General features: G+C 43.8%; 2 protein-coding genes across 7 annotated transcripts in view; one reads left to right on the top strand and one right to left on the bottom strand.

Annotated features, from left to right (window-relative positions):
* The window catches only part of PPM1H (protein phosphatase, Mg2+/Mn2+ dependent 1H), a 348124-nt gene that overhangs the window by 283181 nt on the left and 38989 nt on the right, over positions 1-25954 (top strand). The window contains exons 10-11 of one of the 6 annotated variants that reach the window (XM_010381118.2): positions 919-3082; positions 3612-5576. The exons of 2 other annotated variants lie outside the window; for them this stretch is intronic. In XM_010381118.2, coding sequence (XP_010379420.2) covers positions 919-1066 — 148 coding nt within the window. In that variant the 3' untranslated portion in view covers positions 1067-3082; positions 3612-5576. Of the gene's footprint in view, positions 1-918; positions 5577-25954 lie in introns of those variants that run through there. 3 more of the 6 variants (XM_010381119.2, XM_010381120.2, XM_030939327.1) reach the window with 3 other exon arrangements.
* On the bottom strand, positions 23943-24481 carry LOC104676337 (60S ribosomal protein L36a). Its single transcript, XM_010381121.2, has one exon. The coding sequence runs from the start codon at positions 24383-24385 to the stop codon at positions 24065-24067; it is 321 nt and encodes a 106-aa protein (XP_010379423.2). The 5' UTR covers positions 24386-24481; the 3' UTR covers positions 23943-24064.

Here is a 25954-nt window from a genome sequence, read left to right on the forward strand (position 1 = left end):
CCACACCAAATATGACCCTGCCAGTGGAACTAAGTTCCTTTGAAGGCTGTCAACCATGACTCCCTCTGCTCTGGTCAGTGTTTGGATAGACACCTGCCAATGTTTTGTCTCACTTTTTTATGCCTCAGGGCTAACCCAGGCCCATACCCACCCAAATCACCTCCCAAGTTAGTCTTTCTCCTAGATGTTAATACTTTCCATCAGCTTATAGTGTCATTCTTTCTCCTTAAGCTTACAGTTTAAATCTCAGCAATCTTATTTTCAAATTCTTAAGAGATCCCTTGCTGAACTTACATTGTTCAAGAGGAGAGGGTGACATTGACAAGTAAGCAGCTCACTCACACCAAGACTTATCATTTACCAAAAAAAACTCTTCACATTCTTGCTATATGCTTATGCCATGTTGTATTATTTTTAATATTTTTCCTTAACTCATTTTTAAAAATTTAAATGATTTTTACAATAGAAAATGACTATTCTTTGTCACAAAAGCAACATAACTCTAAAACTAAATATATTGAAAACAAAAGTTCTTATTTTTCCCATGTACTTTTTTAGCTAGATACCATTTATCATGGAAGGCTCTGAGCTTGAGGAGCTCTTTGAGATACACTAGCAGCAAACTGAGACTGCCCTCAATATAATCAAAAACATCAAAAGAGGACTGAGCAGGTCAATAATGTAAGACATTATCTAATGTATTTATATTTAGTGCCTTATCCCACTACCATGTAAACAATAATCTCACATTAGGTGTCCTACATTTTGGGAAAAGATGACCTTGACTTTTTCTTATTGTAAGTGTATTTGAAACTTATTTGTACAACTATAGTGATGCCTCCCCCTTCCCAGCTTCACTTAACCCTGGCTTCAGCCTGATGCTCTACTGACTGTCTCGTTCCTGCCTCTCCTGCACAGGTACACACTGGCAGCTCAGGACCTGGTGATGCGTGCCCGGGGTGTGCTGAAGGACAGAGGATGGCGGATATCTAATGACCGACTGGGCTCAGGAGATGACATTTCTGTATATGTCATTCCTTTAATACATGGAAACAAGCTGTCATGAAAAAGGCCCAGGGGATTGGGAGGACAGAGGGGAAGAAAGCTGGGATGCCTCTTGGCAGGACGGAACTGGGAAGTGCCCCAGCTGAGTTCCAAGTGACGCAGTGTCTTCCCAGCCCAGGTGGGGAGTTCGCGGCCAAAAGGCTATGCTTCAAGATGACCCTTTGGTTTCCATTTCTTCTTTAGTAACAGGTCAACTCAACAAGAGCAAAACACAAAGGCTGCTACCAAGTGTTGTATTTCAGTTCCTTTCGTAGGCCTCCAAGGTGGCCATTGCCTATTTGGGGTATATATGTCATATTTATTTTATCTCGAGTAGCTGGGGCAGCCATTTTCAGGTGTAAATGGCAGAGGACTCTTCAGCCTGTCAAGCTGCCAACTTCTCTACGGGTTAAAAAGTGCTGCATTGGAAAGTAGGGGTCATGCCTCAAAGTGTAAGTGCCCACCTTCTAGGAAGCCTGAGATTTATTTCAGGGATTACTGTCTGACCCCTGCCCCCTTCTCTTTTCTATTCTTCTGTTCTTCTCTTTTCTATTCTTCTTCTCTGTTTCTATTCTTTTGTGGCAGTGGTGGAGTGAGGCAGGGATTTGTTTTACTTTTTATTTTTTCAGTTTTTGACATTCCTTGAATCTGTTTTTTTTCCCCTCCATAGAACAGGCCTGGGACTTTCCAACACCCTGCTGAGGAAGTTCTGCGTCAAAGTCCCACCCAGGCTGGGTTGTCCCCACATCCTCCAGCCCACACAACCCAGGCAGCATCTGGGCCAGTGCCCTGCATGACAGAGGATCTTTGTTGTGTAATGTTTGTTCCCAAGTTGCATTTTCTCACCAAATCAGTGTGTTTTCATGAAACTATGAGTGTTTCTGTGGACCAGCAGTTCCTCTGTTGTCTTCAGTGGTCTCCCTGTGTGTCTCAAGGGTTCTCTTTGAGAGTCTGGATTTTCATTTCTGGAATGGCTGGCCCCATCCCACTTTTCTGTGTCATGGGGATACATATAAAGCAGTGTTTAATAGAGCAGTTTAAGAAGTTCTTTGCATCTGTTGGTTCACCATAGCTCGTCTGGGGACCATTTTGGATTCAGGTTTCATGGCTTGTGACTGTCCCCAAGCCCACTCCAAACAAAGTGTAAGGATCAGAGTTCTGTCAAGGAGCAGCAGTTCTGTTCTCCCCATCATCTTTGTGCAAGTTCCCTCGGGGTGGGGGACGGGGGACTTAAATAAAAGAATTTGAAATGGGTTGACTGGCCATTCTCATGCTGTGCTCCTTTTCTCTAGAGAATCATGTCCCAGCTCTTCCAGGTCCCACATCTGAGTGTTCACCACAAGAGCAGCAGCCGCAGGCACAGCACGCGCCGTATCTACCTGCTACTTCTCCGTGGGGAGGAATGGCCAAGTAGACTGTAAAACTTCTGTCTCTTAGGCAGACTTGTACAGCCACAAAATTACCTAATCTTCTTCCTGCTGAGCTACTGAGGTATTGCCACCATTTTGACAACTTTGAGTAATTAAAACACTCTTCTGGCCCAAGAAGGAAAAAGCTCACTGATGTGACCCCCTAGAATGCTAGAGAGCTAATTCCAGTTCTCATGTTTGTTTGAATTTCTTCCCCAGAGGAGAGGAGAGAAACTTCTCCTCCAGGGCAGTAAATCACCTGCATTTCTGGAGTTGTCCCGTATTTGAAAAGGCCTGGAGCCCCTCCTACTCAGGAATGAACTCATTCCACGGTGTGGAGACAGCGCCCTGTCTGGCAGGTGAAGCCCTGTGGGAATTCACGCCACCCGGTGTTTGTGGAAGTGTTGGCCTGGGAAGAATGGGACTTCGGCCTTGTCAGGAGTTGTCTTCATCTGACGGCACGTTTCCTCCCCCTGCAGTAGATCTTAGCTACCCCAGATATCTCTGTGGAGAGAAGTTTGTGGAAAATGCTTTGCTTCCTGGCAGAGTTTGATGCTGTGGGAAAACCTTCAGGCATGCGACAGCAGTGTGGTCCACTCCCTGTTCTGTCCTGGTGCTCAGAGTCATGTGTAAGTAGGAAACCTGAGCAAGTCTTCCATAGAGGACCCTGAGCTGCCGTCTTTGGGATCCTTCCTGTGTCCCCACTGCCTTTCATTTATTTGCTTTCCTGGGCCTCTATCTGGGCCCTACTTTGAGCTTCTCCAGTTTTATTCAAGCCACCAGAGTAAGAATTTGGGTGTAGATGTCACAACTACCTTCTACTCAATTCACCAATTCATTTACTGCTATGGCACATCTCAGGAAAAACTCTAGAAACCTCTACATCTCTAAATCCTCTATAAAATCTTGAGCATTTAGTCCTGCTGGTTTTAGTTAGAAAGGCATCCAGGAAGTGTTTCCATAAGCCCCCTTGGGTGGAAAGATCTTAGTTACAAGATAAAGTCATATTTGTGTTTGGGGGATGGGAGGAAGGCTATAAATGAGGTGAAGAAATCAAAAGTGGGAAACATGATGTAGATGAAGCATGGCAGATCTGCCCAGCACTGCTTTCGCTCTATAAACTGAGCTTATTCAATTTTGGCCTTATTTTTTACCCAGGCCCCATGTCACCCAGTCCTGAAACAGTAACTGCGTCTACATAATGGGTTGGCCCTTGATGCATTCCTGGAAAAGTCAAAGGACGCACACTTTGAAACTCTGCAGAACGTATTTATACATGGTTCTGAAATCTTGCGTATCTGACCTATGGCCAAATCTGCTTGCTCGAATAGCCTCAGAGGAAGTCTTGTTTAATAAAAAGCTTTTGATGTCCTAGTCAAGTCTTTATGGTTGTCTTGAGGGGTGTGTGGCTACTTTAATGAAAGGCTTTTCTGCTCTAAATCTCTTTGCTGGGGCTGGGCCTCTTCAGACTATCTGGTGAAACTCCTTTCCTTAGAACAAACTCAGTCCATCTGGACTCTGTGGCATTTTGCTAGATGATAACCAAAGCCTTGTTCCTGTAGCCAGTGTCAGCAGTCAGAGAGGTGGAGGGTGTGTTCTGCTGCGGTTGCGCATGCCTATCAGCTGTTCTTGAGGTGGAAAAGAAAGGTGAAAATCGGACTAGGCCAAGTACTCAGCTGTCTTAATAGGACAAAGCCTTAAGCAGTGGAAATTTCAGTTATTTTCCACAGTATTCCATTTTGGAGGATTTGGGGTGTTTACTTTTTAAATTCTTAAACAACTTAACCTCCATGAGGCTTTGTGAAGTCAGTGGTGACCACCCTCCTCTTACTGTGTTCTCAGTATTCATGCACTTCCACGGAAGAATGACAGCCACAAGGAGATGTTGGTGGGGAAGAATGACAGTCCCAGGATCCAGATTTAGCCTCAGATCTTCCCCATGCAGGCAGGGTTTTCCATTTAACAAGAGCACTCGTATGAAAACATTAGGGACAAATCTCCCATGTCTTTAAAATTCTGATTCTCCTCTTGATATCCCCTTCCTCACCTGCCAATCAACTTTATAAGGCCACAAGTGGTCACTGGTTTTCCTTCCACAGGTTTGAGGTTCTCAGCTTTCCTTAAGTGACCCAGCAGCTCCGCTGTTTTCAGAGTGAATATGTTAAGCTTTGATGAGATTCTATTTTCAGTAAGTTAGTGCTTCTGGGACACTTGGAGAAAGCTGTGAGAGTCATTGTCTATGCAAAGAACAACCAGGCTGATCCTAAAAGTTATCCAGTCTAAGAAAATGGTAAAACAAGGTCTGGCCACAGCACAGAATTTTATGTGAGGAACTCAGATTTTTGAGGACTTACACTTGCAGAGAAAGGTTGCAGCCTGCACACCATAGCCCACCTCTCTGAGCAGACTGTGGTTCTGTGTGGTGATGTGGCACATGTTTGTACACTGGGATTTTTCAAAGGACGCTACGCGAGCAGCCTGACTTGCCTCTTCTGTGTGGACTGTGGCTTTTGTCAGATGGCGTGCCAGTCTGCAGAGGACTGCTCTTTCGAATCCACAGTGTTATCTGTGTAAATAGCTTTAATTTTTCCTCTGTGTCTTAGGTGTGAAGTTTTGTTCATGTAGCAACCAGGTAGAGTGACCAAATAAGGCTGTAAATGTGCTGTACTTTTCTACTGTGATGTGCTTGAAGGAGAACCTGTGTCCTCTACTTTTCTGATCTCCCTCAAGTATTTTGTGTTTGTTTCCTGAGTCCTGAGGTTATTATTTCACTCCTGTTTTGCCCCCAGTTTTTTTTTTTTTTTTTTTTTTTTCTGGAGACCCAGGGAGGCCCATGGTGGAGATAGATCATTTGTAAGGAATGGATCATGGTCTGGGTTTCCGAAACTACCCTACGTACAGTGAATGAGAGAAATCTGCCTGGAAATGGTTTCAGAACCATGTACCTTTATGCTTTGTGATTGTGAAATGTTGACTTTTTTGTAACCCAAAAATGAAAACTGTTTAGTAAAGGGGATCTATTTTGTGTGTTTTGAAACTTAGGTGCAATGTCCCCTGGAAACAGCTAAAGAAATGTATATGTTCAATGACATTTTAAAATAAAATATTATATATATGTATATAGGACATATTCAGCAAAACTTTTTTCTGTCTTTTGTATGAATTCAATGTGAAGTTTCTTTATGTCAGGTGATGGTCAGGTAATGGTCTGGTTTCTTTATATCAGGTAATGATGATGATACAAAGAGTGTCATGGCTCAATGTGAGGTTATCAACTGTGAACACAGACTCAAAATCCAAAGGGAATGGATGCCAACACTGTAAGCCTTCACAGGAATAACAGTAAAGACTAATACATTTCAACTATGCCTCTAGAGGAACTACCATGGCTACCATCAGTAAACACATGAAGAATTCAGCGAAAAGAATTACTCCCAAGAGGTATTAAGTGAGAGGCCTAGAGCCTCATGTTGCTAAAGACAGTAAGAATCAAGACTTCCCTTCATTGCTTAAGCATTTTAAGTATGACAAAGGGTTAGTAAAATGTACCATCTTATAGAGAAAAGTTACTGTAACAGGTGGGATAAGGCATCAGAGTATGCTAATTCTGCTTAGTTCTGAAATCCAGGAAGTTAAAAGTAATCTATAAAATACCAACAACATATTTTAAATGACCAGGCATGGTGGCTCATGCCTGTAATCCCAGCACTTTGGGAGGTCAAGGGGGGAGGATTGTTTGATCCCAAGAGTTCAAGACCAGCATGGGCAACATGCCAAGACCCCATCTCTATAAAAATTAGCCAGGTGTGGTGGTGACTATAGCACTGCCTATAGTCCCAGCTACTCAGAAGGGTGAAGTGGAAGGATCACTTGCACCCAGGCTGGGGCTGCAGTGAGCTGTGATTGTGCCACTAAACTCCAGCCTGGGAGACAGAGAGAGACCCTGTCTCAAGAAAAAAAAAGAAAAAACTATTTTGAATGATCCATGGTCTTGATTCACAAAAGAAAGCTAAAAGTGGAAGCTTGGGAAGAAGAGAATGGAAGATAAGTCATATTAGAATACGATTATTGTGAAACATCCCAGCTCTGTTCATCTTCACTTGTACCCTAATGCTGATGCTGCCTCCTTCTCCCCCACTCAGTAGTGGAAAACAATGGAAAAAAATCAATGCTTGGATTAGATACCAGGAGATGGGGATGTTTCTTCTCCATGGAAGATGGAGGAGTCTTCTAACATTCTGTCATGATTAGCTCTTGAAAGGTGTGGCAGTTGTCTCCCAAAATGGCTGCCAACAATGCTTCCTAGGTCTGTGTGCAAGTTTCCTTTTCCCATCAAGAGATGGAGTTTGTTTCCCCACTCCTTGAGTCTGGTCTGGCTTGTGACTTGCTTTAATAGAATGCAGAAGTGACATTCTGAGACTTCCAAGCTGAGATCTCTGGAGGTCTCCTAGTACCTGCTGTCACTCTTGGAAGCCGGTCACCCTGGGAATATCAGACTAGATTAGTGAGTGAGTAGAGGCCACGTGGGGGAGAACAACCATGCCCAGACATTGGCAGTGGTGCCCGAAATGAGTCCCTCCAGGTGATAACATGAGGAGAGAGAGGCCTAGCCAGCTCTCAGCTATTTGGGTCATTCCGCTTGAAGTCACAAACATTATAGAGCAGAGAACCATCCCCACTTAGCCCTGCTTAAGTTCCTGGCCCACAGACCCATGAACAAATAATAAGGCACAGAGAACCTGGCTCTTGGGGTTTGGGAGTAAAATGGTTAAAAATGTAAAATGTTTAAAGAGAAAATGGCATTGAGAAAATACGCTTCTGACGTGGGAAAGAATCTTCCATATAGAATGTGGTAGGGTGACTGAAATGGGAAAACCAGTTTGTTAGCAATAATGCAGAGGTGAACTGATAATCCCTGCACTCACGTGTATGCTTTTGCTGCTGCTTGCAGCTGGTAAGGAGCCTTACTTACTAAGCCAGGAAAATGATGGCCATTTGGAGGCTATGAGCCTAGAAGGGGAGAACACTAATTTAACCACACATTTATGATAAGACCATCCTATGTTATACTACTTATGACCTTTGGTACAGTCAAGTGGTTCTTTGATTCCAAAGAACTTAACAGTGTTAGGGGAAAATCAGACCATTTTAAAATTGTGTGTGTATATTTAAAAATTCTCATTTAAAAATCTCAGCTGGACATGGTGGCTCATGCCTGTAATCCCAACCTCTGTGAGGGTGAGGTGGGCAGATCACTTGAGCTCAGGAGTTTGAGACCAGCCTGGGCAACATGATGAAACCCAGTCCCTACAAAAAAATACAAAACTTAGCCCAACGTGGTGGTGCACACCTATAGTCCCAGCTACTCATGAGACTGAGGTAGAAGGATCATTTGAACCTGAGACATCAAGCCTGCAATGAGCCACGATCGCATCACTGCACTCCAATCTGGGCGAGAGAGCGAGATCCTGTCTCAAAAAAAATCCTTGTCTACAAAATACTTCACACTTGTTGCCACCCCAGTTGTTTCCTTTAAATGACAAGCCGAAGAATGAATTACATTTCCTAGCAATTAGTCTGCCTTTTTAACTGTGCTCTCTATCATTAGAACCCGAAAAGACTGCTGCTCACTCAGTACATTCCCTACATTTTCAGTCTGTCTTTCACTTCTGACAAGATCCTCCACCTAGCTAGCCCTTTTTGCTTTATTGATTCCAATTAGGCTGCCTGTGAGACATTCCAAGTATGACTGAGCACAAGGTGGGGGCAGGGTGCACCTCGGTTGTCTTCCAGGGACTGGGTCGGATCAGTTTGTTTGTGCAAGTGGGGCCGTGGACAGGGCTTTGGAACGTCTGAATGCAAATCTAAAGGACAGCTCTTCCCTGAAAGGGGCAATACAAATCTGAGCTTTTTTCTTTAATCCTCTTTTTAAAATTTGATATTTGCAAATTTAGTCACTATAAAGTAAAAGTAGGTGAGCTCATTCAGAATTGTGGGTGGGGGTGTAGGAATGGTTGACATGAAAGTGAGAGAAATGTGAAGTTACAGCAGCAAAATGTCCCAAGCTGAGCCACCTCACATCCTTTAAACACTACAGGAAGTGTAGGCTTAGTGAAAAAACATCTTTGATTTAAACTAAATAACTGTAAAACCTGAAAAGGGTGGTCTTAGCAGTTCTGAATTAGATATTACCTCCCTATTGAGTTTGGTCAGTGAAAAAAAAGAGTTGGGAGAAATTTCTGGAGAACTGTGAAGTCTCCACTATTACTGTCTTAGGTGAAAAACCTAAATTCCTTATTTTGGGAATTTTTTTTTTTTTTTTTTTGAGAAAGGGTCTTGATCTGTTGCCCAGGCTGGAGTACAGAAGTGCAAACATGGCTCACTGCAACTACAAATTCCTAGACTCAAGCGATCCTCCTGCCTCAGCTTCCTAAGTAGCTAGGACTAAAAACATGTGACACCATGCCCGCAGAGACAGGGTCACGCTATGTTGCCCAGGCTGGCCTCAAACTCCTGGGCTTCCACCTCAGCCTCCCAAAGTGCTGGGGTTATAGGTGTAAGCCACCGCACCCAGCTCATTCTCGTAATTTTTAAATACAAGTCAGAGAATATTTGGCCAATCTACCAATTGCACCGTAGAATTTGGAGGAAAATTAACAGTGTGGTTGTTCTCATATTTGCAAAAAAGATAAATGCTATCATAAGTATTACATGCCTTAAAATGCAATGCAAATAGACTCAAATATTTGTAGATGAAATGTTACCAATGTATGTCTTGGATTTGCTTCAAAGTAATAAAGGGAAGGGAGTGGACGGGTTTACAGATGAAACAAGATTGGCCATATTGAAGAAAGTTGTGCAAACTTAGAAATAAAAGGATGACTGCATGTTTTTTTTCAGTGTCTTTCCTGGAATATCATCTGCCAGTGCCACCCAAGGATTATTTATTTAGTTCTTAGGTTATGGTTCTGCAAACTTTTGCTGTAAAGATCCCAATTGTAAATATTTTAGGCTTTATGAGCCATTTGGACTCTGTTACAGCTACTCAAACCAGCTATTGTTGCACGAATGCAGCCATAGATAATCTGAACTAAGATCTGTTTTAAGACAGTATAAGGTCAAGCTTTATCACTTGACTAGAAGAATTAACTCATAAGAATGTGGCCCGATCTTGCCTCTCTGGTGTGAAATGAAGAGAATCAAACACATGAACATTCACGGCCTATTGCTAAGGAAAATTCAGGTAGATCCATAATCATTTATCTTGTTTTATAAACAGAGGGCAATTTATAAATTTGCCAGTTTGTATTCTAAGGTAGTCCTACATTCAGCTTTTAGTCATACTGGTGGCAGATGCATCAGGGTTGTGATACTGTATTTTCTCAAAACTATAACACTATCAATTTTATAATCTGCCACAAATTGAAAATGGTTAATATTTTTTTCTAATTTAAAAGGAGGAAGTTAACCCATCATTTGCCACACTCTAGTCATGAGGCAAAGGAAAGCATACATGTACTCTGTTCTTACAATAATAAAAGTATCTCATAATAAAAAAGTTTATTATGCCCCATGCTGGCTACTTGGGGTTAATTCTTTTATCCCTTGCTCAGGTAGATGTTATCATTTTTTGCAGATGAGGAAATAATTTCATTCTATTGTGATTTGAGAACATGCTTTGTATGATTTCAATCCTTTTAACGTATTGAAGTTTGTTTTGTGGCTCAACATAGAATCTATTCTGGAGAAGGTGCCATGTGCACATGAGAAGAATGTGTATTCTGCTGTTGTTGGCTGTTCTGTAGATGTCTGTTAGACCTAGTTAGTTCATCATACTGTCCAAGTCTTCTGTTTTCTTATTGATCTTCTACCTAATTTTTCTATCAATTACTGAAAGCAGGGTATGAAAGTCTCCAACTATTACTGTTGAGTTGGCTGCTTCTTCAATTCTGTCTTTGCTTCATGTATTTTAGGGTGGGGGTTCTGTTGTTAGGGCATCTGTGTTATGTTTGCCTGATGGATTGGCCTTTTTATAAAGTATCCTTTGTCTCTGGCAGCAATTTTTGTCTTAGAGTCTATTTTGTTACATATTTGTATGGCCACTCCTACCCTTATTTGGTTACTTTTTGCACAGGACATCTTTTCCCATCCTTTCACATTCAGCCTATTTGCATTTTTGAATCTAAAGTGTATTTTATAAAGAAATATAGTTGGGTCATTTTTTAAAATTCATTATGCCAATCTCTACCTTTTCTTTTCTTTTTTTTTTTTCTGAGACGGAGTCTCGCTCTGTCGCCCAGACTGGAGTGCAGTGGCACGATCTCGGCTCACTGCAAGCTCTGCCTCCCGAGTTCGCGCTGTTCTCCTGCCTCAGTCTCTCAAGTAGCTGGGACTACAGGCGCCCGCCACCACTGCCGGCTAATTTTTTGCATTTTTAGTAGAGATGGGGTTTTACCGTGTTAGCCAGGATGGTCTCGATCTCCTGACCTCGTCATCCGCCCGCCTCAGCCTCCCAAAGTGCTGGGATTACAGGCGTGAGCCACCGCGCCCAGCTGCCATCGAAATTGGCATTTCAATTTTTGAAATTGAAATGAATTTCAAAAATTTTGATTGATTTTGATTGAAATGCTCAGTCCATATACACTTAACGTGATTAACGATAAAATAGGAATTACATCTGCCATTTTGCTATTTGTTTTCTATGTGTCTGTCTTTTTACTCCTTTATTTTTCCATTACTGCCTTCTTCTGTGTGAAATAATTTCTAGTATACCACTTCCTGTTGTTTCTTTTTTTTTTTTACTTTTTGCAACTCACTTTTATTGTGTCTTTATAAACCTCCTCTCCCATGGAGGAAAATATTGTTATAGTCATTAGCTTATCTCTTTTTTAAAAACTCTATGCTAACAGCAGTGGAGCCAAGAGGAGGAAAAACATAAGTTACAATAGAAAGGCACTTAGAACCTGTTAAAATACTGATATCCTGGAATGTGCAGCAACAAACCAACGACAACACTGAAAACTACACTGGCCCTTCCAAACCTGGTCCATCACCGAATCACATGCTGAGCTCACTTCCAGTGCCCTGTTCCTCTGTTCTGCTGGAGTCACAAACCCATAGCTCCCGCCAGGGACTTAAGGCCTGGAGCCTTCACAGGGGTAGGTGGTGCTCCTGGGTGGGGCCCCAAGAAAGGAGACCAGCTCCCTCCTACCTTGCTCACAGCCTCTTTGAGGGGCAGAGCCAGCACGGCTGGGCCTTTTCAGGACTGGGGTCCAAAACCCAGCAGCAAGATGGGCGCGGTCAGGGTGACTCCTCTGGGACAGAAGGGCAGTTCAGGAAAGGGTGGGGTCAGCAGAGCTGCCTAAAGGAACCATTACTGGGGACCCCACTGTTCTCCTGACAGTTATTTTCTTAATGGTTGTCCTGAAGATTACAGTAACATCTTAAAACAATATAGTTTGGATTAATACAAACTTAATTTCAATAGTAAATAAAAACTTAGCTGCAATATACACTTCCATTTCCTTCCTTCTCTTCTGTGCTATTTGTCATACAAACTACATCTCTCTACAGTATAAGCCTGTACTTATTACTACTAAGTTTAGTAACTATTGTTTTATGTAGTTAAATTATATGGGAGAAGAAAAGAGTTACAAACAAAATACATTTCTACTGCCTTTTATGGTTTCTGTGTATTTACCCCTAGAAGCGTTCTTTATTCCTTCATGTGGATTCAAGTTACTCCCTAGTCTCCCTTCATTTTAGCCTGAAGGACTCCCCTTAGTATTTCTTGTAGGCCAGGTATGTGGCTCATGCCTGTAATCCCAACACTTTGGGAGGCCAAGGTGGGAGGATCACTTGAGGCCAGGAGTTCAAGACCAACCTGGTCAACACAGTGAAACTCCATCTGTACAAAAAACTTAGCCAGTGTGGTGGCTCACGCCTGTAATCCCAGCACTTGGGGAGGCCGAGGTGGGTGGATCACTTGAGCTCCGGAGTTCAAGACCAGCCTGGGCAACATATCAAAACCCTATCTCTACCAAAAAATACAAAAATTAGCCAGATGTGGTGTCATGCACCTGTAGTCCCAGGTACTTGGGAGGCTGAGGTGGGAGGATTGCTTGAGCCAGGGAGACGGAGGTTGCAGTGAGCAGAGATTGTGCCTGCACTTCAGCCTGTGTGATAGAATGAGACCCTGTCTCAAAAAAAAAAAAAAAAAGAAAAGAAAAGTTTAAAAATAAACCGGGTGTGCACCTGTAGTCCTGGCTGCTTGGGAGGGTGAAGTAGGAGGCTCACTAAACCCAAGAGTTTGAGGTTGCAGTGAGCCATGATCACACCACTGTGCTCCAGCCTGGGCAGCAGAGTGAGACTGTCTCAAAAAAAAAAAAAAGGCATTTCTTGTCAACAGGTCTGCTAGGGCTGCAAACCTATTCTGCCTCACTGTTGGCTGCTAGTATGCTGGTACCCAGAGCTGTCATGGTTGAGAAGCTGTTAGTGTTCAAGCCTACCACAGATCTGGAAAGAGGGGTAAGGAGACTGGTCAAGTAAAAATGTTACATACAGGTGAGGTGTCACGTGCCTGTAATTCCAACTACTCAAGATGCTGAGGTGAGAGGATCGCTTGAGCCCAGGAGTTTGAGACCAGCCTGAGCAACATAGCAATACTTTGCCTCTAAAAGTAAAAATAAAAATAGCTGGGCATGGTGGCACACACCTGTAGTCCCACCTACTCAGAAGACTGAGGTTTGAGGCTGCAAACCATTTGAGGCTGCAGTGAGCTATGACTGCACCACTGCACTCCAGCCTGGGTGACAGAGACCTTGTCTCTTTAAAATAAAATGTCACGAAGCTCCCTATTTTTACTGAGATTCAGCCATTTTTCTTGAATACACATTCCTCAGATTGTTGCAGTCCTTTGGTTAATTTCCAGAGTTCTGAAAAAGTTGGTTCTGGCAATTTTTGCCAGAATTTTCTCTGTATGGAGTAGATTTCCAGAGGTTTTTATTCTGCCATTCTAAAAGCCCTTTTCCAGATGAAAAAGATAAAAGTTCAGGTAGGTAAAGCAGTTGCCCATGGACACAGTGCCAAGCAGCACCAAAGCCAAGATTTCAAATCCAAAGCTTATATGTAGTCAACACCCAACTGCCAATTACCACTCCAGTTTTCTGTAACTTCTCATTAGATAAGAAGGGGTAGTCACAAAACCTTCATTGTGTACACCCTTATTTGGATGGCATTTTTAACAAAGCCCTTTCACATCGAATCCCCATCTGGGAACTTTGCACTGAGACACACTAACTAATCAATGTCATCTGCTGACCCACCAGCACCTTTTTCTGTAAAAAGTGTTTTTGTCACAGGCATCTTATTTTCCTCTCATCTAGTTTTGACTCTTGCTCAGCTGTAGCTCTGCCAACAGCTCCTTACCATGCACTATGAAGGTGTACGTTGGCAAGGCTTGCCTTCATGGTGACATGGAGTACCAGACTCCATTATAAGGCCCTTACACAAGCAGAATGAATGGTGTGTTACCCCAGGGGTTTTAACCATAGTACCTGAATCTTCCAACTTTTCAGTAAATAGGGAGGAGCAGGTAAGATTTGGCTCTCCATAAATGCCAACTAATAGAAAGAACAGATAGTCAGGGTCTGGAAGAATTGAAAAAAATTATGTTCAAATCCTCTTGAACTAGAAGTATGCTTAAAACAGATCCTACATTCTTGAGCAGTGGTCTGTAATAGAAGTAATGGTAAAAGGTGAATCTTTTACCAGGGTGCCCAGTTGCACTATTTGGTATAAAACCCAAAGTGTCTGGATGGAAAGTCATTTGCTGTAGTGGTATCAATATTACAGCTCTTGACATCTCTCTCTGTGGGCTCAGTTGACCTGAAATAAAATGGCCATTTCACATACTAACGGGGCATTTTTCGATGATCTGTTTGACCCTTGCCTCTGGGCTCAGCAGTAAGAAGAGTGACAAAATGACATTTTTAGCAGAACAAAAGAACAAAACCCAAAGAATATAAGCTTAAGGGAGCTTAAATCTAACAATGAAATAGCTGTGAATGTTTAGTTAATACCTGCCCCTTCCTGCAGTGCTTCTGTAGCTCGGCAACATCACCTGGGAGCATTAAATAAAACCCTGTCTACCAGGTCAGACCTCAGACCAATTAAATCAGAATCCCCCAGGGAGGGACCCAATCATCAGTATCTTTTGAATGTTTTGGCTAGGTGCGGTGGCTCACGCCTGTAATCCCAGCATTTTGGGAGGCCAAGGTGGGCGGATCACCTGAGGTCAGGAGTTCTAGATCAGCCTGACCAACATGGAGAAACACCATCTCTACTAAAAATACAAAATTAGCCAGATGTGGTGGTGCATGCCTATAATCCCAGCTACTTGGGAGGCTGAGGCAGGAGAATCACTTTAACTCAGGAGGTGGAGATTGCGGTAAGCTGAGATCACACCACTGCACTCCAACCTGGGCATCAAGAGTGAAACTCCATCTCAAAAAAAAAAAAAGTTTTCTAGGTGATTCTAAGGTGAGAACCATTGTGTAAAGATATTAAGGACACACCTCTAAAGTAATGTTAGCAGACTTATCAGACAAAAGATACAGGACATCTACTTGGATTTGAACTTCAGATAAAGAAATTTTTAAATTTATGTCCCATGCAATATTTGGGTTGTACTCATACTAAAAAAACTGTTTACTATTATCTGAAATTCAAATTTAAATGGGTGTCTTCTATTTTATCTGGGAATCTTACATAGGATAAAACTGAAAAAGCAAATAAGAGGGGTAGAAATAAAGACTCAGCAACAGGGAAATTTCACTGGGTATAACCGTCTCAAAGAACAAGATCACCTGGAATATAACAAAAAAAAAAAGTTGTGTCAGGCCAGTGCCATCCTGAGGGAGAGTTCCCAGGTCATGGAGGAGCAGGGAGGACTTCAGGACTGACTTCTGGACAGACCTCCTTAGTACCTGTATTCGTGTGCCATAATAAAATATCATGGACTGGGTGGCTAAGGTGCCAGCAGGCTCCATTTCTCCCAAGGCTTCTCTGGTTGGCTTGCGGATGGCCTCCCTCTCACCATGTCATTTCTCTGCGTGTACAAATCCTGTGTGTCTAAATTTCCTTTTCTTCAAAGGACACTAGCCAGATTGGATTAAGGCCCACCCATGTGACCTCAATTACCTCTTTATAAAGGCCCTATCTTCAAATACAGTCATATTCTGAGGTACTCGCAGTTTTGACTCGCATATAAATTTTGAACACATTTCAGCCCTTAACAGTGTCCCTCACTGGACTGGAGTCCTGAGTGGCTATGAGGTGGTTAGGTTGGTAGGGCAGTCAAGCATTATTGTTCTGACAGCTTCTTCCCATGGCCACCCCAGCCCAGCCACCTCCACCCCATCCCCTGCCCCTCAGGCTGTGCAAAAGAGTGACTGTGCCCCTGAGCTACTAGGGAAGGGAAAAGGGGCTTTTTTTTTTTTTTTTGAGACAGAGTCTTGCTCTGTCCAGGCTGGAGTGCAGTGTTGCAATCTCGGCTCACTGCAATCTCTGCCTCCCAAGTCCAAGCAATTCTCATACCTCATCCTCTAGAGCATCTGAATTAGGGGCACGCACCATGACGCCTGGCTTTTTTTTTTTTTTTTTTTTTTTTTTTTTTTAGTAGAAGCAGGGTTTCACCATGTTGCCCAGGTTTGAGGCCACTTCCTGGCCTCAAGTGATCGGCACCCCTCGGTCTCCCAAAGTGTTGGGATTACAGGCGTGAGCCACCGCGCCGGGAAAAGGGGCTTTTTTTTTTTTTTTTTGACGGTGTCTGGCTCTGTGGCCCAGGCTGGAGTGCAGTGGCGCGATCTCGGCTCACTGCAAGCTCCGCCTCCCGGGTTCACGCTATTCTCCTGCCTCAGCCTCCTGAGTAGCTGAGACTACAAGTGCCCACTATCACGCCCGGCTAATTTTTTGTATTTTTAGTAGAGACAGGGTTTCACCGTGATAGCCAGGATGGTCTCGATCTCCTGACCTCGTGATCCCCCCGCCTCGGCCTCCCAAAGTGCTGGGATTACAGGCGTGAGCCACCGCGCCCGGCCAAAAGAGGCATTTTTGATGGAAGTTACAGAAAGGAGGGTTAGGAGGGCACAAGTGGAATCCGCTCTTTTTCTGGGGAGGAGAGGAACATCACCAAATGGGAAGATGATAAGGGTAAAATGGAAGAGTATGTTACACCAACAGGGACCACATGCAAAAGAAAGAATATGCAAATGATACCCATTTCTCCTGAGGCTGAGGAAACTAACAAAGGGAGTAGGTAGGGTACGAGAAACAAATCACGATTTCTACAGCAATGGAAGAACCGTAGACACCCTCTCCACGCCACTCCTGCCGCTGACTTCTCCCCCATTTCTTTTGTCCCTTTCAGAAAAAAACAAAAATGCCTCAAGTGTTATGAGACTCTGCTCAGGAGTTGGAGAAAAGACAGCTCTGTCTTCATATTATTGAAGTCACGAGCTTGGTCAGCTTTCAAGAACTCGATTCACTGTCTCCGAGCAGCTGACCTGGGTTTTACTGCTCTGGGGCATGAATATGCATGGCTAGGGGACCCAGATGTGCGAGGCTGCAGGGGGATTTTCAGGACATGCAGGCTCACACACACACACACAAGCGGGCCTGCCGGTGTTTGAGGCGCTGCCAACGGGAGGAGCAGCCGCGAACCTGCCCTCCCCGGAGTTATTCCTGCGGAGTCTTTGGCTGCTGCCTCCCCGGGGCTCCCTCGGGCAGGGGAGGCATGGGCGGGAGTGCAGGGCCTTCTTCCCAGAGACCTGAATCGCAGGTGGAGAAGGGTGTGGGGTAGGACTGGGTCTTTATTTAGGGTTTTAGACGGAGGGGAGAGCACATCATTCTTTCCGTTTTGTCCTATTCTGCATTTACAAAGAGCTGTGGTCGGGCAAAGGGGTGAGCCCAACCAGCTACCAATGAAGGGAGAAATGGAGCCCGCAAGCCACTCAACTTTTCTGGGGTGGTAGAAACGCGGAGGTCCAGTGTCTGCCGCAGAGCCGTGACCCAGGCCTCCAACGCGCTGAGGTCCAGTGTCTGCTGCAGAGCCGTGACCCAGGGCTCCCGCGCGCCTTTGTCCCCGTGCGCCGCCCACGCTTCTCTCCCCACAAGGTCGCAGCGCTGGCGGCCGCTGTCGCTCCGTCACGGCCCGTTAGGCCGCCTGGCCCGCAGCCTCTCGCTGCCATTCCAACGTGAATGAAAGCCTCCTTAATAAGAGTGTAAGTAAAAGCCAGGCTGAGAAATGAGTTTTCCGTCCCAGCAATCACCGGCCTAACCTCAGCTGTAAATAGTCTCGGGGAGCCACCAGATGGGAGTCCCCACACCTGGGGGATCCAGGCCATCATCTCAGCAGCGCCAACAGCTGGGATGCGGACCTGGGAGGCAGCGCCAGTCCCACTCGGGCACAGTGGCAGCAAATCACTCGGGGCCTCCTCCCATCTCGCTGGAGGACCCTCCATCCCCGCAGTGCTACGCCCTTGGGGCCCAGTGCGGCCGCCGGAATAACCTCAGTCTGTGGTGTCCTTGGGAGGGATGGCGATCAGGCCTCCTAAATTATGGTCATTGGTGGAATGGCTTTAACATGATTTATCTGACCGCGGAGGAGATGGTAAAAGCCTCGAGAATGATTGGCCATCCAGGCTTTGTGCATTTCTGATTGGCCTTATTAATTTAGAACAGAGCCGGGGAGCAGCCCTCCTGGCTGAGTCAGAAAAATCAACTTGGCAACAGCCTCCACGTAGAGTCGGTTTTGGGGCTGGCAAAGGTTTAGTTTTTGCCTAAACTGAAGGAGTAATGTATTGCTTCAAGCAGTTGGGGAGTATGACAGAATGTGCTAGCACACTGATTAAAGCAGATTTAGTTTGAAAGAGGGTGAAGATCATTTGGTTTGACTGATTCTTTTTTTTCTTCTTCGTGTTTGCACAGACCAAAGACATCAGTGTTTGGTGGGTGGGAGGGAGGAAGAGTGTTTTCTTGTTTTTATTGTTAATGTTTGACTACTGGGGCAGAAACACAACCCTTACAGCTTAGAAGGGAAGAAATTTGAGGAAATCAGGAAGCAAATAAGTATTGAACATGCTTTTTTAAATGATAGATTTCACAATCCTTGGGAAAAACATTTCTTGCCTTTTGAGTTCTCTTCATACATCACAACTTATAGAATCTATAAATTATTGGATAAGCATACCAAATACACCACACTTCACAAGGTCATTATTCTGTGTTACAGTAGTAACTGTCATTTAAATGTCACCATTGAGTGATGCAACTTTAGTCCCATGAATAAAGGACTAAATAAGAATTTTAGGGAGTTATATTTAGTGGAAAATATTTTCATACAAATGAATGATATATTCAGTAGAGGTGGATATGTAATTTAAATGCACATCCATTCATTTATCATGTTTATCTGTGTGTGTAGGACTCAGATGTAGACACAGAGCACTAGGCAACCTCCAAATATAATCCTTAACACTGTTCTTCAGGGGGACCAGAACAAAGCCAGAGACAGCAAGAGAATGTGATTGCTTGAGGGAGAGGGCAGGTTGTTGTCACACATGCAGTGGCACAATAATTTCTTTTCTTTGTAGTTCTAACCAGAAAAATAGACTGGGAGCAGCTGAGCACCAATTTATTTTGCTGCCTGAACTGATGAGTGGTTGCCTTAAATGTCACTGAGTTGGAAGGTTGTGCATTTCATTCGCTGCCAGGTTACAGGAAGCTTTGAAGCAGGTCTAGAAAGCAATCAGTAATTGTCTTGCCACCTATCAAGGTGGGCAAGTGCAATCCTGCCAGGTGGAATTGGCTCAGTGGGGGATGAGGGCTGCCTGTCACCACTGACTAGTCTCATCAAATGCTGCTTGAGAAGAAACAAAGGTGACCCATTTTGTCTCATTAAAGAGCAAAGTGGAGTGGAAGGTAAGGGTTACCTCCCAGGACAACAAAAATGGATTTGGAGGTTGTTTGGACCACAAGCCACAGCATGTGCATACAACACAGAGGTCCTGTGTCCAGTTCCCTAAACGTGTAACACTCACATGAAGTATACTAATAGAGGTAAGAAGAGAGTGCTGTGGAAAATCAGGGGAGAGAGCATTTCAGAATCTGTAATGGTCAAGGAAGGTTTTCCATACATGCTGGGTGCTGCACTGGGTGCAGGATAGGTGAACGATGAGTAGGAGCTGGTCAAGGAGAAAAGGCAAAGGTCATGCTTGCTGTGGTGGAACACAGGGCATAAAGGAGAAGAGACAAGATGGAGATGACCAACGCTGCCCAACCCTGGGTAATGCCCAATGAGGATCCTCAAAGTGTGACTTCAAGATGTGTCTCACCTCTTTGTGAAACTACATGTTTATCAGGGAGCAGAAATTTCACTCCCTAATTAAGATCAAGTCAGATGTCTCCTCTAATTTTCTAAGAAAAAATAATAATGGGAAACTCTAGATGTTTCTTCAAGCACAGCTAGCCATAATGATCACAGGACAAGCCAAAATAATAAAAGAAAACTAAACACTGAAATCCTAGTATAATTGTTTCAGCTTAAAGTAATCCTACTCCATTAATATGACACATGATAGAGAAACAAATCAGAATACTGCATGCAGTCTCCTCAGCTCTCCACACCTTGAACTCTGGTAGTTTTCCTCTAAGGACAGACAAGCTGGCAGTCACCAGCAGCATTCCCTAGATCCCACACAATGGTCCGGTTTTGCCCCTCTGCTTTGTCCTGCTGGGCTGCTCTCAGGACCCTGCGGGAAAGTCATCTGTCATCACAACAAAAATCAGCTCAGTTCGTTTGCATTCATTTGCTCACTGGGTAGCTCCCTCCCAGGCCACTCAGTGGGTGCTTCTCTTTCTTCCTTTCTTTTTTAGCCTCCTTCTCCTCCTCCCTCATTGTTCAAATCATTGTCGAGCATCAGAATTATGACTGGAGAACTGACTGTTGCCTTCAGTCAAAAAAAGAAAAAAGGAAGAAAAACACCTCTTTTGTCTTACTTCAGTCAACTTCATGGCTATGTGGATGTGTTTCTAGCAGCCCTACTTTTCTCTATAAAGATGTAATGCTACTAATTTTGTCTTGGAAAATGCACATTCTTTACTCGTGGATTCTAGGCCATCATAAACTGCATTTCCAAGACCTCTATTCTCATATAGTGCCTATCTTACCTGAAAGTACTTCTTCCCTTTTTGGTTGTGTTATTCAATACCTCTCTGTGTGATTTGGAATTGAGCCTTTAGGGAGGTTTTCTTGGAGGACTCACAGTACTTGTATATCAAGGGCAGAAGCCTGGATAGCCCAGGGGCTTGCCAAGGGATTCCAAGATGTGCTCATAAATAGCAGTTCTAGGTAACTCTGACAGGATGGGTGTTTTTATTTATTCATTTTGCAAACATTACAGAAGCTCTTCCATATATTTCAGGGGTTATGGAGATAAATAAAATGCCCTACTCTAGGGAAGCAGACACCTAAATTTGTAATGCTCACATCAGATGGTACAATAATAGAGGTAAGAAGAGAATGCTGTGGGAAATCAGAGGAGAAAGTATTCAAGAGTCTGCAAGGATCAGGGAATGTCTCCCACAAATGTTGACGACTGCACTGGGTCATGAAGGATGAAGCGGAGAGTTGGTTAAGAGAAGGAGTGGAAGATTGGCCATAGGTAGAAAAAGCTTAAATGGGAGGAAAGTAGGATAGGTGGAGAGAAGAGGCAAGGAGGAGGAGTCTATGGGTTGAAAGAAAGAATTAACAAAATGGAAAAAATGGGCCAGGCATGGTGGCCCACACCTGTAATCCTAGCACTTTGGGAGGCCAACGTGGGTGGATTACCTGAGGTCAGGAGGTCGAGACCAGCCTGGCCAACCAACATGGTAAAACCCATCTCTACTAAAAATACAAAATTAGCTACGTATGGTGGTGCGTGCCTGTAATCCCAGCTACTGGGGAGGCTGAGATGGGAGAATCACTTGAACCTGGGGAAGCAGAGGTTGCAAGTGAGCTGATATCACACCATTGCACTCCAGCCTGGGTGACAGAGCAAAACTCCGTCTCAAAAAAATAAAAAAGGAAAAAATGGTCATGGACAAGAGTGAAAAAAAGAGCTAGACCAGGTGTGGTGGCTCATTCCTGTAATCCCAGTGCTTTGGGAGGCTGATGTGGGAGGACTGCCTTAGGCCAGGAGTTCACGACAAACCTAGGAAATAAAGCAAGACCCCCATCTCTACCAAAAAATAAAAATTAAAAATTAAAATAGTAAAAGTAGCTAGGCTCACTCCAAGGGCAAACACCACTAATCATTTCACCACTATCTATCTCACAAATGATGTTGACTTCCAGGAAATGAGTGACTCAGTGTTCACAATATGCTATTAAGAGCTTCAGACAGGTATGGAAGGGGGAATATAATACCCAGGCATTGAAAAAGTTTAGAATACATTGAAATGATATTAGCTGTTATCTATTATTATCTATGGGTAGTGGGATTATTAACGCTTTTAATTCCTTCTTTTTACTTATCTGTATTTTCTATTCTACGGTGAATGTGAACACTTGCAAATAAACTATTTTAATGGGCTACTATGATCTTTAATGAAAATACATTGTATTAGTCCGTTTTCATACTGCTATATAGAACTGCCCAAGACTGGGTAATTTATAAAGGAAAGAGGTTTAATTGACTCACAGCTCAGCATGGCTGGGGAGTCCTCAGGAAACTTACAATCACGACGGAAAGCAAAGGGGAAGCAAGGCACCTTCTTCCCAAGGCAGCAGGAAGGAGAATGAATGCAAGAAGAATTACCAAACACTTATAAAACCATCAGCTCTTGCGAGAACTCACTATCACAAGAACAGCATGGAGGAAACCGCGCCCATGATTCAATTACCTCCACCTGGTCTCTCCCTTGACACACGGGGATTACAATTCAAGATGAGATTTTGGGTGGGGACACAGCCAAACCATATCACACATTCTAACTAAAGGGTTCCTAAAGTTAACTTCTTGATAATGGCATTTGATCCACATGTGAAAAGGTAAAACTGAAAGATTAAGACTATCTCATTCAGTGGGCAGGTTTTGCAGAGATAGTGTGGGGTATGTCTCATTTCTATGTATGTAAATATTACCTCCGCCACCCTCCTCCAACCCACAAGGGTAGAGACAAACCTACAGTCATCTTAGTAGCCCCTGCTCCTAGCACATTATCTGGTACAAGTAGATGCATGTTTACTATTGTTTAATGAAAGAATGCATATTTGAGAAAATAGAACCCTCAAGCATAGCCCACATAAACAAGGAGATTCAGCATTTTCTTGCCATGTAACTAACTTACTTCATGACCTCAGAATTTGGGGAACTGTCTAGATGAAAACGAACCCCAGAATAGAAAGCCTTTTATGGGAGGCAGATTCTGATATGGCTCCCTGTGATCCCGCTTTCTTGTATTCACTTCTTTGTGTAAATCCCTTTCCTTTGCCTATGGACTGGACCTAGTAACTTTTTTTTTTTTTTTTTTTTTTTTTTTTTGAGATGGAGTCTCACTCTTGTTGCCCAGGCTGGAGTGCAATGGTGCGATCTCGGCTCACTGCAACCTCCACCTCCCGGTTCAAGCGATTCTCCTGCCTCGGCCTCCCAAGTAGCTGGGATTAGAGGCACGTGCCACCACGCCTGGCTAATTTTGTAGTTTTAGTAGAGACGGAGTTTCTCCATGTTGGTCAGGCTGGTCTCAAACTCCCGACCTCCCAAAGTGCTGGGATTACAGGTGGGAGCCACCGCGCCTGGCTGTGACTTGCTTCTAAGAAACAGAATACCCAAATAGTGATGGACAATTACTGCTAAGATTAGAACACAACAGACCTTCACTTCCATCTTGCCAGCACTCTCTCTTGCTAGCACTCTCTCTGGTCCTCCTGCTTGCTTGATCTGATTAAGCTGCCATGTTGTGAGATGCTCAACAGAGAGGCCCAGGTGACAGGGAATTGACCAGCTAGCTGCCCACAAGAAACTGAATCTTGCCAGCTACCATGTGAATGAGATGACTGCCTCATTGAAACAGACCCAGCACCAGCCTGCTTGCATGCCTGTCCCTCAGAAAACTGCAAGATAACTAAGCGATAGGTAACTAAGACACCTTTCTTGCTGGTTTCTTTTTATTTTTTATTTTTTAAGCTATATTCCTTACTTTTCTAGTGTCGACTGTGCAGTTAGTTACTCAGAAAATTCACTCATCAATTTACTGTGATGTGAAGGAATCACTGGTTTGCAAACTACATACAGGGTACAGTTTTAGATACTCTACAGCAATGTCCACTCCTGTGGATACTTCCTGTAAAAGGACAGCCTCTCACAGGCCCCACTACCTCTCATTATTGAAGGCAGCTGGCTCTTTCCTTAAACTGTAATCCTTTTTATCCTGCTTCCAGACTCAACCTTTTTTTTTTTTTTTTTTTTTTTTTTTTTTGCGTAAGAATATCACTATTTATTTTCCCTCAGGTAATTTTTCTATGGCTTCAACATTTTCTCTTCAAAATCAGAAGAAAAATATCCCAAAGTTTAGAACTGGATCACTTGGCCCTTTCTCTTCTTATCTCCTCCCAGTTCAAAATGCTTGCATCTCTTAATGGCCAGCATCCTCTTGAATCTGCAGTTAGGCTCAACACATTCCAGCCTTAGCACAATCTTCTTTGTGGTCTTAGCCTTCTTCCGGAAAATTGGCTTTGTCTGCCCACCATAGCCACTCTGCTTCCGATCATAGCGCCTCTTTCCCTGGGCATACAAAGAATCCTTGCCCTTCTTACACTGTGTCACTTTGTGAGGCTGATGCTTGCCACACTTCTTACAGAAGGTTCTTCGGGTTTTAGGTACATTGACCATCTTTGCAGCAGGGCTGTTGTCTATGATGAAAACGAGAAACGGCGTCCGACACCCTCGCGTAGCGCAGCTCTCGCCTAACCCAGACTCAACCTTTTTATCTCAGGGGTGGAAAAGCTTCAACCCTCGCACTTGACAAAATGAGTATAATGAGGCTCGGAAAGGGGAAATGACTTGCTCACTTTCACACCACTAATCAGAGTCGGAGTTAGGAGATGAAACAATAAGGTCTCACCAGGCATGGCGGTGTGTGCCTGTAGTCCTAGCTACATGGGAGGCTGAGGTGGGAACATGAGCCCAAAAGTGCATCTTCCTACTCCTGGCCCAGGACAAACGTCTGACCCTAATTCCATGCTCACAGTCTGTGAAGCGAGAAAACATTGCAAATTGAGCAATAGCTTCATATCTCTCACTGGAACTCTTGGGTTACCTCACCCTAGAGAGCAAGGCTTGCTTCTGTTTGGGTGCCAGGCTCACTCTTTCCCTGTGGACTTGCTGTCTTGAGGCTTGGTAAACCACAACTCAAAAACATTACCCTGAATCCTCCAAAGACTTTTTTTCCATGTAGTCAGCCTCTGCTCAGCCATGCAGAACTGCCTGGGATCTCATAGCATGTTCATTGCTCCGTCCAACTTGATACACACTTAATACATTTACAGTTTGCTTCACCTTTAGTTTCCCTTTTATTCCACCAGATTTATAATTTGGGGACAATACTTCCCATGTAGTGAATTCATCTTCACTAGTTGATATATCAAATGAATATGGTTTGATCTTGAATAAATACTTAAACTCAATTTAAATTTGGTTTGTTGGCTTACATTCTCCTGGTTAAGTTTTACCTTTATTAGTGAAGTTATCAAACATATTAGTTTTAATAGTTGACAGGAAGTTTTTCAGTTGCATCACTGTGAAATTACTTGGGTCTTAAAAATTACATTGAAGCCAGCCATTGCTAAGGGAGAGAAGTCTATACAGATAACCTGGCACCTGACTTGGGAATATTACACAAGCCACTGCTCATGAACTTGTGAAATCAAAGGCCTGCCAAGCCAGATAGAATTATACTGAGTCCACGACAGGAAGGAAAAGGGAGCAAAGTAATCTAAAATGAAAGCATTCTTCTCTGTGTTCAATCCTATTCTACCTTGTGACTTTTTTTTTTTTTTTTTTTTTTTTTTGAGACAGGGTCTTACTCTGTCACCCAAGCTGAAATGCAGTGGCAGACACAGTCACAGCTCACTGCAGTCTCAACCGCAAGAGCTCAGGCAATCTTCTCACCTCAGCCTCCCGGGTACCTGGGACTAGAGATGTGCACCACCATGCCTAATTTTTTATAGAGATGGAGTTTTACCATGTTGCCCAGGCTAGTCTCAAACTCCTGGGCTCAGTCTTTCCTCACCTTGGCCTCCCAAAGTGCTGGGATTGCAGGTGTGAGCCATTCAGTCCAGCCTAATTGCGACTTTCATTACTATATTTTTACAGGGTTTTTGTGTGTTCTTTCTTGTTTTGAAACAGGCCACTATGTCACCCAGGCTGGAGTACAGTGGTGTCATTATGGCTCTCTGTAGC

The sequence above is a fragment of the Rhinopithecus roxellana genome, chromosome 10 (assembly GCF_007565055.1).
Source record: "Rhinopithecus roxellana isolate Shanxi Qingling chromosome 10, ASM756505v1, whole genome shotgun sequence".
Classification (NCBI taxonomy): Eukaryota; Metazoa; Chordata; class Mammalia; order Primates; family Cercopithecidae; genus Rhinopithecus; species Rhinopithecus roxellana.

Excerpts from the sequence above, each read along its gene's own strand:
- LOC104676337 (XM_010381121.2), bottom strand. The coding sequence starts at position 24,385 with ATGGTCAATGTACCTAAAACCCGAAGAACCTTCTGTAAGAAGTGTGGC.